At 42.9% G+C, this 14,374-nt stretch overlaps 1 protein-coding gene across 1 annotated transcript in view; it reads left to right on the forward strand.

Moving 5' to 3' along the window:
- Positions 1-14,374, forward strand: part of KIRREL3 (kirre like nephrin family adhesion molecule 3) — a 228,403-nt gene that overhangs the window by 34,399 nt on the left and 179,630 nt on the right. The window contains exon 3 of the mRNA XM_042781831.1: positions 9,017-9,166. Within this exon, the coding sequence (XP_042637765.1) occupies positions 9,017-9,166 (150 nt within the window). The remainder of the gene's footprint in view (positions 1-9,016; positions 9,167-14,374) is intronic.

Genomic DNA, 14,374 nt, shown 5'->3' on the forward strand with positions numbered 1-14,374 from the left:
CCTGCTCAACATCTCAGCCCCACCCTTCTTGTCCTTTGAGCAAATGAGGTGGTAGAGAGAGTACAACACAAGCCACAGACCCCAGCCTGAATCCCAACTCTGCTACCGTGGAACCTTGAGGGAGCCCTTTCTCTGCTCTGAGCTCCAGGGGGAGAAGCACCCTCCTTTACCTGTTGGCTAGATGGTAAAAGTACTCTCTTGATCTGCCCAGCCAGGTGTGCAGGAGAGACATGCAGGTTGTGGTCACCTCTCAGGACTCTGATATGTCCTGTCTCTGAGTTCCTGGGAACCCCACTCTGTGGGGCTCCTCCTTTTTAGGATAAGATCTGGGGAGGCAAGCACAACTGGCTCATATTCCACTCCACCTAACATAAGGGAGAGTTCCCAATGCATTTCCCCCTAAGCCCACTTCACTGCTCTACCCTGTGTGTATGTGTGTACCTGTGTATGCATGCAAGTGCACGTGCATGCACTCACTCACAAACTTCCTCTACAAATGAGAGTTGATTCAATACAAGTTCCACAGAATAAAGATTCCCATCATTGTCCCAAAGAGGACTCCCTCCTGTCCCACCAAGCCTACCAGCCCCTCCTAGCCATGTGTGACAATTCTGCCTGAATATTCCCCTCCTTTTCCTCTCCCCATAGGGCATGGCTCACAACAGCTAGCCAGTCACATCCAGCATCAGTACTTATCCAAACACTAGCCTTAAGGCCCACCAGAGAACACAAGGAAACTAAACCATGGTCCTCTTGCAAAAAGGAGAACATGTTCTTGTCTTAGAAGCCCACCCTGGTCCTCCCCCATCACTGTCAATAGAGAATCATCTGCTTACCCAGGCCCTGCTTCCCCCCTCCCCCCCATAGAACTCAGCAGCTCATAGTTTGGTGTTCAAGGTGAGGGCTACTTTGGGAGAGGAAGAGGAGCAGGGAAGAGCCTATGAGAGTGGCCTGTTTCCTCTGAGCACTCATTGTGGTCCAGACCCTCTGCTAAATGTTTACATGCATTCTCCCTCTTAATCTACACAATGATTTTCTGAGTCATTGTGTTGTGAACTTCGTTTTACAGATAGGAAAACTGACACTCAGCAAGTTAGTAGGTGCCCAGATTCAAACCCAGGTCTGTCTGATTCCCAAGCCCCATTCTTTTCCACTACACTATCTGCATTCATCTTACATGGTGAGGGGAGCAAAGGATTCTTTGGAGCATTGTTGTTGTGAAATATGGGGACTATTGGGGTCACCCTACAAACCTAAACCTACCACCCCAGCAAGCTTCCCTGGTTACCCCACTGACTAACTTGCCCAGAGACCTGTGCCCATGAGGCACTGCACACAGAACTTTATGAATTTCTCAAGACTTTTCAGTACTTTTCATTACAGACAGGGTGAAAGAGAGGCCCAAGTAGGGGTCTTCTTAGCTCTTGAACTAGGCTGTGACCTCCCAGGAAGTGAAAACTATGTCATAACATGTGAACGATCCCAGTAAGGACCCTAGGAAATCGCTTGGAAATAAGACTGCTGATGTTGATGTCTCTTTTCCACCACTCGGTACCTCTGGGGCCCAGACAAGATACTGATTGCCAGCCTCATCTTCACACAGGTTTAATATGGTTCTGTGTCATAGGATTCCTGAGAGAATTAAATAACATAATCCATGCAAATCTCTTCATACATGTTTGATGGTCAGTAAAAGCTAGCAATGATTAACAATAAAAATATTACTTACAATATATAACTATTTTGATGATAATAATATCATTATTACACCTGCTTTCTTAAGCTAGAGGAGCCCTGGTGGCATAATGCCTGAGGCATCTGACTGCTAACCAGAAGGCTGGTGGGTCAAGCCCACCAGCCACTCTTCAGAAGGAAGATTGGGCAATCTACTTCCATAGAGATGCCTCCTCGGAAACCCAAGGAGGGGTTCTACTATGAGTAGAATCGACTGGATGGCAGTGAGGGGGATGGTAGCTAGAGGAGCTCTAGTAGTGTAGTGGTTAAGGCATTTGGCTGCTAACAAAAAGGTCAGTGGTTCGAACCCACCAGCCACTCTGTAGAAGAAAGATGAGGCAGTCTGCTTCTGTAAAGATTTGTAGCCTTAAAAACCTATTGGGGATCTCTATGAGTCAGAATCAACTCAATGGAAGTGAGTTTTTTGAGGGAGATGGTAGGTAGAAAGAAGCCCTGAGGAGGTATAGCAATTAAGCTCTCGGCTGGTAACCAAAAAGTTGGCAGTTCAAAACCATGAACTGACACACAGAGATAGCTCACAGGGCAGGAGTGTATGGGAGGGAAAGACACAGGGAAGAAGTAACTATGGAGAGGGGGTGGGAAGAGAGATGTTGCATTGTGGAGAACTACAGTCAATGTCATGAGACAAAGTGTATGTGAACTGCTATATGGAAAAGGAATTTTCTCTGTAAACTGTCACCCATATCACAATAAAAATAAAATAAATAAATAAATAAAACACGAAATGCTTTGCACTTGCTTTTCAACCACAGTATCTCAACTCCTATCTACTCTATAGGGTAACATCCCATTTAAGAATTCCCTTTGAGAAGCATTCCATTGATTTAAAAGAAAAAATATTTCTACTGATTTAAATGTGATGTGCAAATATTACAATCTGACTGGAAGAGAAATTTGTCAATTAAGGTGATAACGCCTCCAAAAAAAGAATGATTTGCTCTCTCTATGCCCTTTGTCTCCATCTCACCCAGAAACAACATTCTCTCCACAGAAAAACCCATGGGTCCAAACAAATGAATTGGGAGTGATGAAAACCTTTAGGATGACAGCTATGGAATCTGTAGCCTCCAAAGCTACTCAGACTTCATCAGGAATGCCTCCATTCAGGCCTTCTCCTTGCTCTTCCTTACCCCTTTCAGGATCCTTTTCTTAGGACCCCAAGTCTTATTTGTGGGATCTTGTGCCTACCCTCAACTCCTGGCTCTGAGACATCCCCCAAAGTGAAAGTGTCCCTGTGACCAGACAGAATCACCTCCATGGCCTGACTTGACTGGATACTCTTTGCAGCCCTGCAACTTCCCTCAAGCCTGGTGTCTGTGGTAACAGCACCCTTCTTCCCCAGGGTCCCTCCACACTCAGGTTCTCACCATCAGCTTAATCCTCATTCAGTTGGCACCTTGGATACCCCCTATACCCAGAATCTCCCCTTACCCTCTCTCAGCACCTCCTGCTCCTTCAACAAAAGGAAGCAAGATTGGGCAGTGGAAAATTCTAAGGGGCCAGCCAGCTTGGGAAGGAATGGAACAATTATCCACTGTGGGCACTCATAAGAACAGACATTTCCAGAGGGCTCTGCACCACTTTGTTCAGGGCTTTCTCATTATAACCCCCTCAGTTCCCAGCTGACAACCTGCTAATTCTCTCTGATAACACCATCTTTGGCAGCTATTGCTGCTGCCTTGCACACTGTCCTCCTTGCAAGCAAGGTTTTGATATAAAAGAATGAGCTGGTAGAATCATCATTAAAGTGAGTAGAAGAGAGAAAAGGAGAGGAATGTACTGGACCCCCCATTCACACACTCTTCACTGCTCCCTCTCCTTTCCCTCCCCTCTTTTCTCTCCTCACTCATCCCTTTCTTCTAGCTTTTTCCTGTTTCTTCATCTTCTTTTCTATTCAGCTCTCTCCTTTTGCTCTTGGAATCCTCACTTTACTCCTCTCTTTCCTAGTCTCTCTCCTCTTCCTCGCTTCTCATCTCTTCACTTCTTTTTCCCTCTTGTCTTGGTGCCAGAAGCAATCTAATTACAACAGACAACTTGAAGAGACGGAGAGGGGAAAAAAAAAAAAAAACATAGCTGATTAAAATGTCCTATGAAATCTAATTTGTAAAGCTCAAATCAGAATAAAAAGTGTTACTCCCACAATTCAAGGCCAATTTGATTTTTAATGAGACTCCTCAGATGCCCAGCCAAGATCTCCTCAGATTGTGAACTCAGCTACACCTTCTTGCCTGCCACAAGCTCTCTGTGATGTGGATCTGGATCTCTCCTCTGGGGAAGCCTCCACCACACACTCTACTCCTGTCCACACCGGCTCCCTTCTGTTTTGTTGTGTTGTTTAAACCCTTTTTACTGTTGTAAATATATAAGTACCAAAACATTCGTCATTTCAACAATCTTCACATCACAGTTCAGTGACATTAAATATGTTCTTCCTGTTGTTCAACCATCACCATTAACTTTTCCTGAATTTTTCCCTCACTATTAATAGAAACTCAGTGTCCTTTCAGTGTTGTGTCTTCCCTCCCCTCTGTTTTTATACATCAATTTTTCTCTTCTTTGGGCCATCTGCTGCTGACAGCTCAACTCTATCTGTGGTCTGAGCCTGGGGTTTTTGGTCCCCAAGATGGGGAGACACAGAGGGCAGCAGCCTGTCCAGGGACCTCAGTGGCTGTTCCTGACTCTCTCAAGATGGGAGAGAAGAGGCTGTTGCAGCAGCCCACCAGGTCTCATTTTTTCTTGTACAAACCTTTATTGTATAAACCACTTTATCTGTGAAGCAGTGTATGGAGGAAAGAGTGAGGGCTCAGAAGTAAGATAGCTCCCACCTCAAACCTCTCTGATCCTGGGTTCTTTATTGTAAATGGGGATAGTTCTACCCTGAAATAATTCAATGGATTATGTGAAAGAAGATATGTAAAGAGCTGACTGCTGGATCAGGTGCTCAGTGAGTATCAATGTGTCTTCATCCACTCAAATATGGGCTCCATGGGAACATGGATCATGTCACACACCCCACCTTCTTCAGCAGGTCCTCCAAGGCAAGACGTAGGGATCTGTAAAGTATTAGTAGGTGAGAGCTTAGCCTTCAAAGCCAGAAAGACATTGATTGACAGCCCCAGTTCTGAAATTAGACAACTAGCTGGATAATTTACTTAACCTCCTAAGGCCCCATTTCCTAAGCCCTTGTGAAATGAAGTTGATAATGCAACATCCTAAGTGCTATTATTATAATAACTAAACATGGTAAGGGATACACAATTCTTGGTAAGTAATTCAAGGGCAGCTCCTGTGAGTACTTTTCACTTCTTGGTCTCAGTTCTTCATCAGTCAAAACTGAAAAACCATCGAGTTGCCATTGAGTTGGTTGTGATTCATGGCAACCCCATGTGTGCAGAGTAGAACTGTGCTCCACAGGGTTTTCGAGGTGTGACCTTTTGGAAGCAGATCACTAGGCCTTTCTTCTCAGGCACCTGTGGGTGGGTTCTAACTCCTAACCTGAAGTTAGCTGTCAAGCACTTAAGCACTTTTACCTCCCAGGGACTCCCCTCATCTGGAAAATAGAGATAAAAATAATACCTGCCTCACAGGTTATTAGGAGGATGAAATGAGTTAATATTTTAAAGTCTTAAAAGACTGTGCTTGTTTAATATATATGCACTGACTAGCTTAGAAGTCTCAGCACTGCCTTGCTTTGAGGTGTGTATGGGGTGGATGTGGGATCACATTGGATGATTTATTTCCCTGGGTTAGAAAGGCTAGAGTAGAATCTGCTGCAGAAAAGAAACGCACAGGGAGGAAGTGTTAGGACATGATTATCTGGTCCTTCAACTTTCTGCACAAACTCACCACTAGTCAATCCACTGAATTTGTCCCTAGGCTTATCCTGGGAACCACTAAAACTATACAATTTTGTTTTGGTTCTCAGATTTAACCAAAACCACGCTGCCACCCCAGTGCCCTCTTAAAGCACAACCCCCACAGACACTTCTAAAAGGATGTCCCTCCTGCTCCTGGTCTGTTGTTGAGTATGCATCAAGCAAATGGAGTTAAGTAGGAGTTAACCTAATGGAAAAGGAGCAACAGGACTGAATTGTAGTTGGATCTGGTCTATTGGGACATTGGAGTTATGACTAGACCAGAGTGTGAGTGCTGCAGAGAGAAGAACAGAGAGGCTAGAGTTGGAAGCCAGCTCCTGAAAAGACTTTGCTAATATTAAAGAATTTGAGTTTTAGCCTAAAAATTCTAAGGAGTTGTTAAAGGATTCTAAATGCAGGAGTTACATAATCAGACTATTTAGAAATACCACTCTGAGTGCCACATAGAGGATGAATGGCAGAGAGTCTCTGCATGGGGCAAGTGGTTAACCTGCCCAGTTGCTAACCAGACTAGAGGTTTCAGTCCACCAAGAGGAGCCTCAGAAAAAAGGCTGGTGGTCTACTTGTTAAAAATCAGCCACTGAAAGCCTTATAGAGCAAAGTGGCTTTCCACATACAGGGAAATGGAACAAGATCCTCACACTGTGCACAAAAACTAATTCAAAATGGATCAAGAGACTAAATGTTACATCTAAAACCATAAAGTTATTAGAAGAAAATATAGGAGCAAAGTTTGGGGACATAATTTTTTTCAATGATAGATTATCAAACACAACATTGAATACGTGAGTAACAGAAAACAAATAGATTAAAGGGACCTTATCAAAGTTAATTCTCAAGTGAGCTCCTCAAAAATCTTTATCAAAAGAATAAAGAGACAAGCTACAGGCTGGGAAAAAAATCTTTGGGAATGATATAACTGATAAGGGTCTAGTATTTAAAATATATAGATAATTTCTACAACTTAACAACAAAAAGACAAATAACTCAATCAAAAACTAGGCAAAGAACATGAACAGACATTTCTCCAAAGAAGATATTCAAATGGCCAACAAACATATGAAAAGATGATCAATGTTATTAGCCATCAGAGAAATACAAATCAAAACCTAATGACATACCACTTCACTCCCACTAGGATGGCTAAGATTTAAAAAAAAAAAAAATTGAAAAATAACAAGTGTTGGAGGGTATGTGGAGAAAGTGGAACCCTCATTCATTGCTGGTGGAAATTCAAAATGGTACAGCCTTTGTGAAAAACAGTCTGACAGTTTCTTAAAAAACTAGAGAGAGAGCTGCCATATGACCTAGCAATTCTACTCTTAGGCATATACCTTAGGGATCTAATAGAAGTGACAGAAGCAGACATATGCCCACATACATTCATCACAGCACTATTCACCATAGCTGAAAAGCTGGAAACAACCCAAGTGCCCAACAATAGATGAATGGATAGGTAAAATGTGGTACAAATAAACAATGGAATATTACTTAGCAATAAAGAAAAATGAGTTCCTAAAACATCTTAGAACACAGATGAATCTGGAGGACTTTATGTTGAGGGAAATAAGTCAATTACCAAAAAAAAACCAAATATTTTATTTTCTCACTTTAATGAAATGATATGAGCAAGTAAATATACAGAAATGAATGTTCATTAGTGGTTACCAGGGGTGGGGTGTTGAAGGGAGGGGATTCATGTTGTAGATAGTAGACACTTGTTATTTTGGGAAAAGGTAACACTAAATAAGGGGGAAGTGAGCTTGATGAAAGTAAACTACATCACTAAAAAGTACACTAGACAAAAAGACCTGTTGGTAATTGCTCTTGGATATATAATTCTAAAACAATAGCAAAAACAACCAAAAAAATTTATTTGGGTATAAATGTATGCATGTAAGCATATATTTGTATACTCATTGCTGTCAAGTTAATTCCAACTTATAGTGACCTCATGTGACAGAACAGAACTGCCCCATAGGGTTTCTGAGGCTGTAACATTTACAGAAGCAGACTATCACATCTTCCTCCCTCAGAGTGGCTGGTAGGTTCGAACCATCAAACTACTCTACAAGACAAGTAATCTGCACAAATGTCCTCCTCCTCCACCCTGAGCCAGAAGAACTAGGTGCCTGGCTACCCCTGCTGACCATTATAATCAGTGCTACAATAGATGGACAAAAAAATTGGAGAGAAATGTGGAACAGAACCTCAAATTCCCAAAAAGAGCAAACCTACTAGACTGTTGAGACTGGAAGACTCTCCAAGACTATTGCCCTGAAATAGTCTTCAAAGCTTGAACCCAAAGTAACCCCTGAGGTCACCTTTTAGCTAAATAACAAATTAGCTCAAGCAATAATGAGTATCACCCATTAAGTATTGACCTCCTTTAAAAAATCACCTATAGGAGACCAAACAGTCAATAATTACTTTAAAACAAAGATGAGAATGTAAGGGGGATTAATGGAAACTAGATTAATGGAAACTGAACAACCAGAATGAAAATAATAGAGAATGCTCAAGCATCATGAAGAATGTAACCAATGTCACTAAACAACATGTAGAAAATGTTTAATGGGAACCTAAACTGCTGTGTGGCATAGTGCCTAAGGCATTTGACTGCTAACCAGAAGGCTGGCAGTTCAAACCCACCAGCCACTCCTCAGAAGGAAGATGGGGCAATCTACTTCCATAGAGATACTGCCTCGGAAACCCAAGGAGGGGTTGCTATGAATCGGATTCGACTTGACGGCAGTGGGTTTGGTTTTTTGGTTAAACTGCTGTGTAAACCTTTACTGAAAACACAATGAAATATCATAGGTATATATATATATATAGAGAGAGAGAGAGAGATAGCTATAGATAATTTTATATATATATATATATGCTATAGATAATATATGTACATATATATATGTATACATATATATATACATAGGAGCTCTGGTAGTGTAGTGCCTAAGGCACTTAACTGCTAACCAGGAAGCTGGTGGTTCAAACCCACCAGCCACTCCTCAGAAGGAAGATGGAGCAATCTACTTCCGTAGTGATACTGCCTTGGAAACCCAAGGAGGGGTCGCTATGAGCCAGGTCCGATTTGATGGCACATAACAACAACAACATATATACACACACACACCCTATGGAGCACAATTCTATTCTGACACATATGGGGTTGCCAAGAGTCAGAGCTGACTCAACAGCAACTGGCTTTTCAAACTGGGGACTGAGAACACTTAGGAAGCTGCTGCGTGAACCCAGATAGGAAGTGAGGCCCCCTGGAGGGGACTTTGTCACCAGCCCCATTTCTGCTTCCATAAGAAGCATAAGCCCTCCAGGTATTGCTCACTGAAACTAACTCATCTTTCTGCTTGTCCCCTCCCCAGGCCAAGTGTACTCCTTCAGCCAGCAGCCCCAGGACCAGGTGGTGGTGTCAGGGCAGCCAGTGACACTGCTATGCGCCATCCCTGAATATGATGGCTTCGTTCTGTGGATCAAGGATGGCCTGGCATTGGGCGTGGGCAGAGACCTCTCAAGTGAGTACCCACAGACCCCCTTTGGGAAGATCTGAAACTTGTCACCACCTTACCCACCTACCCACCCTACAGAGAACATCCACCTCCATAAGTGTTTGGGGATTAAACTATACACTTTCATGACAGTTCCTTCAAGGCAAGCCCCAAGTCCAGAATCCATAGGACTTTGAGGGCTCCTCCAATCACTGGTAATGAGTTACAAGGAAAGCCTCACTTCTGGTGGGAGTTCTTAAACCTAGTACAATGTTGCCACAACTACAAAGTCAAACATGCTTCATGTAAAGTCAGATTTCTGGAGTTCAATTGTTTCTGTGTCTTGGTCCAAAATTGATGCCCTACTTATCAAGGCATGAAACCTGGTTAATTTTAGAGACCATCAGTCTGTGGGAAGAAAAGAAAAGAGGTTTTAAAAGTAAATCCCAAGCTTCGCTGAGCCCACCCCAGCTGATATTCCACAAATATGCACCACTTGTAGTTTGTGGCTGGCATCTGTTCTTGCTGGTTGGTGCCCATGCCACACCATTTGTTAACTATTCTGAATGTCAACCCTATAAACCCATACAGATGTCTTTCTAATTCATCCTCTCCCATGAGAGAAAAAGAAATGGAATCATCCTCTTGGTCACTCACCCATCAGCCATTATTATTCTTCCTCAGGGTGGGTAGACATGTGACTGTTGCTCAGCTTGGCATCAACTATAAAATTCAGAACTGGGAATTTGGTGTCCCTGTGATTGAGGATTTGAGGAGGTAAAGGAGGACAGAAAAATGTGTATTCGACTGAGAGTAGCTTTACCTCCCTCATGGGGAACAGCTGCAGGAAAATAAAAAATCGGAGTGCACTCAGAAACATGATGGTTGGGAAATTAATATTTTAAAATGTGAGTTATGTCTTGCCAAAAATGTATATTGAAACATTATAGCAGTGGTCAATAGCATCACAAGTTTTGAGTGCTACAGCCCAGCTGAGCATGGATAAAAGACAGAATAATATCTCCAAAATATACTGTGCTGCCATAAAGTTTAAGTATTATGGGAACTGGCCAATTTCAGAGTCTCTGAACTCCCTTACCCTAGAGAAGCTGGGGGACAGATATGACCTTCCCTAACTAGAATTGTACATGCCATGGATGACTCTGAGCTTGGCCCAGCACTGTTGCTAGTTAAGGAGGCTGTCTGGGTACCTGGTCAGGGATTTTCAGCCTTTAGTTAGGCACTGGAGCCTTGTTTGGTCAGTGGCCAATAGAAAGCTCCATGTCACCATGGATGATGGTTCTTAGAGAGGTTGTCACCATGTCAGTAATTGGCCCTCTGGCATCCAGCTCCATAATGTTGTGGTTGTTATATGCCATCGAGTCGCCTCTGACTCATGGCGACCCCTCCTTGGGTTTCCAAGGCAGCATCACAACAGAAGTAGATTGCCCAACCTTCCTTCCGAGGAGTGGCTGGTGGGTTTGAACCTCCAACCTTCTGGTTAGCAGGCAAGTGCCTCAGGCACTACACCACCAGAGTTCCCATAGCAGAACAGGGAAATGCCTTTCTGAAATCCAGGAGTGCCTTCCTACTACATACTGAAGGAGCATGGACTCAGATGAACTGGGCAATGCTTCCTCTCCAACTGGACTCCATTTACAGGAAGATAGGGCCTCTCCTTTCAGAACGAATAAAATCAAATTCCAGTAAAGCACTTGCCTTGTATTTGCTCATATGTCCCCCCAAAACAGCCCAATGATGACAGTGATAAAAAGTTGTTGTCATTGCTGTTGTTAGTTGCCATCAAGATGATTCCTACCCATGGTGACCCCATGTGTGCAAAGTAGAACTTCTCTGTAGGGTTTTCAAGGTCTTTCTTCCAAGGAGACTCTGACTGGGTTTGAACTGCCAACTTTTTGGCTAGTAATCAAGCACTTAACTGTTTGTGCCACCCAAGACTCCAGTAAAAACTTGTATGCTCAACAAATACTATTTACTCTCCTGGTAAGGAAATTAGAATAATAAAAGTCAATTCAATTCAGTAAGTATTTTTAGAGCACTTAATACTGTAAAAGTTTTCTTGTGGGGACATTGAAGCCATTTACCCAAGGCAACAGAGCTAAGAAGTGATAGAGCAGGAATTTTAATCCAGGCAATTTGTAGAATCCGGTCAAATTCTTATGGAACTCCCTTTGGCTGCTCTTATTCTCTTCCATTTTAACACTAGGGTCCCATTCATTCTACCAGGAATGATATTTTCATTGAAGACCTAAATGTTTTTCTGGTCACAAAGACTTGGAAAAATCAGCCAAAGAAAATGATTTATAAATAGACTTCCTCATATTGATAGAACATTGTTCTTCTAAGAAGATCAAGTACTTCTAGACATTATCTCATAAATCCACAATGACTTGGAGAAGAAAAGAAATATGGATTTTTTCCCTTTATTTGACAGGTAAACAAAGTCACAATGAGAAAGAAATTGACTCAAACATATAACCAATTCCTATGCATGGGACTTTGTCTTCAATCCCTTAACTGCCCAATAACCTGTTTTGCTCCCTTCTAAAGACAGGTATCTCTTTGACTACACTACCTGACTGTCATTTTTATTTAAATTAGCATTTATAAACTATTTAGTATGTGTCAGGCACTTTACAGGGAGCTCTGGTAGCATAGTGGGGAGCTCTGGTAGCGTAGTGTCTAAGGCACTTGACTGCTAACCAGAAGGCTGACGGTTCAAACCCACCAGCCACTCCTCGGAAGGAAGATGGGGCAATCTACTTCCATAGTGATACTGCCTCGGAAACCCAAGGAGGGGTCGCTATGCGTCAGGTCCGACTCAACGGCACATAACAACAACAACAGACACTTTATGTAGTTGTTATTGTTGTTAAGCCACCATAAAATTGGCTCAGATGCATGGTGACTCCATGCACAGTGGAACAAGATGCTGCCCAAGTCCTGCACCTCCCCATGTTTGCTTACATATCAGACCATTGTAATCCATAGAGTTTTCTTTGTTGTTTTTTAGAAGCAGATTGCCAAGCCTTTCTTCCTAGCCTTTCTCAGTCTGGAAGCTCTACTGAAACCTGTTCGGCGTCCTTGCAACACAAAAGCTGCCAGTGGCACAGGGGCGGGGGTGGCTGTCTTGAGTTGTATTGGCCAGGAATTAAACCTGAGTCTCCCACATGGAAGACCAGTATTCTACCACTGAACCACCCTCATCATAACCCTATGAGGTACTCTCCCCATTTCACTAATAAGGAAACTGAGGCACAAAGAAATTAAAAGAACTTACCCAAAGCAACAGAACTAGGAAGTGATAGAGCTGGAATTTGAATCCAGGTAATTTGACTGTAGGATTCAGACTCTAAGTAATTTTGCCTCCCCAGGGAGTATCAAGAGGGATTAAATGATACTGTGGAAGGAGCTCGAACTTCCTCAGAATCTACGCTTCTGGGTGTTTTTCAAAGACGCTGCCAGTCCTTGGGATAACATCACAGCTCATTGCCTAATTAGGCAAATACAAACAAACCCATCACTGATGTTTTCAGCAGCTCATGAGAGCTAAATCCTGCTGCTGATAGCTTGCAAAACAACAAAAACACAAGCTCCAGCCAAGATGCCTGCAGGAGACCAGAGACTAATCACAGGACAGCAGGCTCCAGAGGCGGGGCTACAGGGGTTGGGGGTAGTGAGCCAGCTTCATTGAGGGCAGCAGCATTAGGGAGAGGATTGCACTGGAATCCATTTCTAGCCCTTGCCCTGGCTCTAGGGGGAACCAGTTCCCCTGGTTACTCCCATGGCCTTGTTCCCAAAGCCCAGCAGAGGGCAGGCAGGATGGGCATTGGTTCTCTCGGGGGCACAAATGATTGCCTGGTAAGCATCTCTGGTGGGGCCATTGGATAACATGATGAGAACAATGGTAACCCTGCCAACATGAGCCCAACAGCTCAGCTGCACAGGAAGCACCCAAAAATCCCCCAAAAAAGGGGAATTATAGTTACCTCCAGTGACCAGCCCTGCCCCACCTCTGCAAGACCCTTAGCTTATGGAAATGAGTGAAGCTATCTGGCAAAATTTTTCAGAAACCTTCTCTGCAGCATCACTGACAGGTGATCAAACAGCTTCTATTTGAATACAAACAGTGACAGGGAAATTGCTACCTTATCTAGCTGCCTAGAACATTGTTGAACCCCTCAAATAGTTAAGGAAATTCTAAAGTACCTGGGTGGCACAAGTGGTTTGCAGTTAGCTGTTAACCTAAAGATTGACATTTCAAACCCACCCAGCAGCTCCATGGAAAAAAAGGCCTGGTAAACTGTTTCCATAAAGATTAAACCACTGCTATCCAGTTGATTGTGACTCATAGATACCCTGTAAGACAGAGTAGAACTGCCCCATGGGGTTTCCAATGTTGTAAATCTTTATGGAAACAGACTGCCACATCTTTCTCCCATGCAGTAGCTGATAGATTTTAACCACCAACCTTTTAGTTAGTGGCCAAGTGCTTTAACCACTGCACCACCAGCACCTAAAGATTACCACCAAGAAAAACATATGATGCAGTTTTACCCTGTAACACTGGGGTCGCTATAAGTCAGAATCAATTTGATGACAATAAATCCCCTTGTTAAATCAGCCTATTGATGCTAGTGATGTCCTTGGGAACCACATGAAGTCTAACCCACACAAAGAGATGAATATTTGAAGAGAGCTGTTGCATGCTCTCAACAACACAAATGGCAACTATACACATGGACTTCACTAGATGGAATATACAGTAATCAGATTGACTACATCTGTGGCAAGAAGCAATGAAGAAGCTCAATATCTTCAGCCAAAATGAGGCCCAGAGCTGACTGTGGAACAGACCATCAACTGCCCATGTACAAGTTCAAGCTGAAGCTGAAGACAATTAAAAGAAGTCCACAAGAACCAAAATATGATCTTGATTATATCCCTCCTGAATTTAGAGACCATCTGAAGTATAGATTTGATGCATTCAACACCAATGACTGAAAACCAGAGGAATTGTGCAATGACATCAAGAACATCATCCATGAGGAAAGCAAAAGATCATTAACAAACATGGGTATATGGACGGATAGATAGGTGAACAAGCTAAACAATTAAGTATGTCTAAATGGAGAGTGTATCCAAGATCATATATAGGGTTGGCAGACAATGATCAGAATTCCCAGGTGTATAGTAGAGCTGACAAGGGGCAAG

The sequence above is a fragment of the Orycteropus afer genome, unplaced genomic scaffold (assembly GCF_000298275.1).
Source record: "Orycteropus afer afer isolate SDZICR_OR568_19922 unplaced genomic scaffold, OryAfe1.0 scaffold00178, whole genome shotgun sequence".
In the NCBI taxonomy this organism is placed as follows: domain Eukaryota; kingdom Metazoa; phylum Chordata; class Mammalia; order Tubulidentata; family Orycteropodidae; genus Orycteropus; species Orycteropus afer.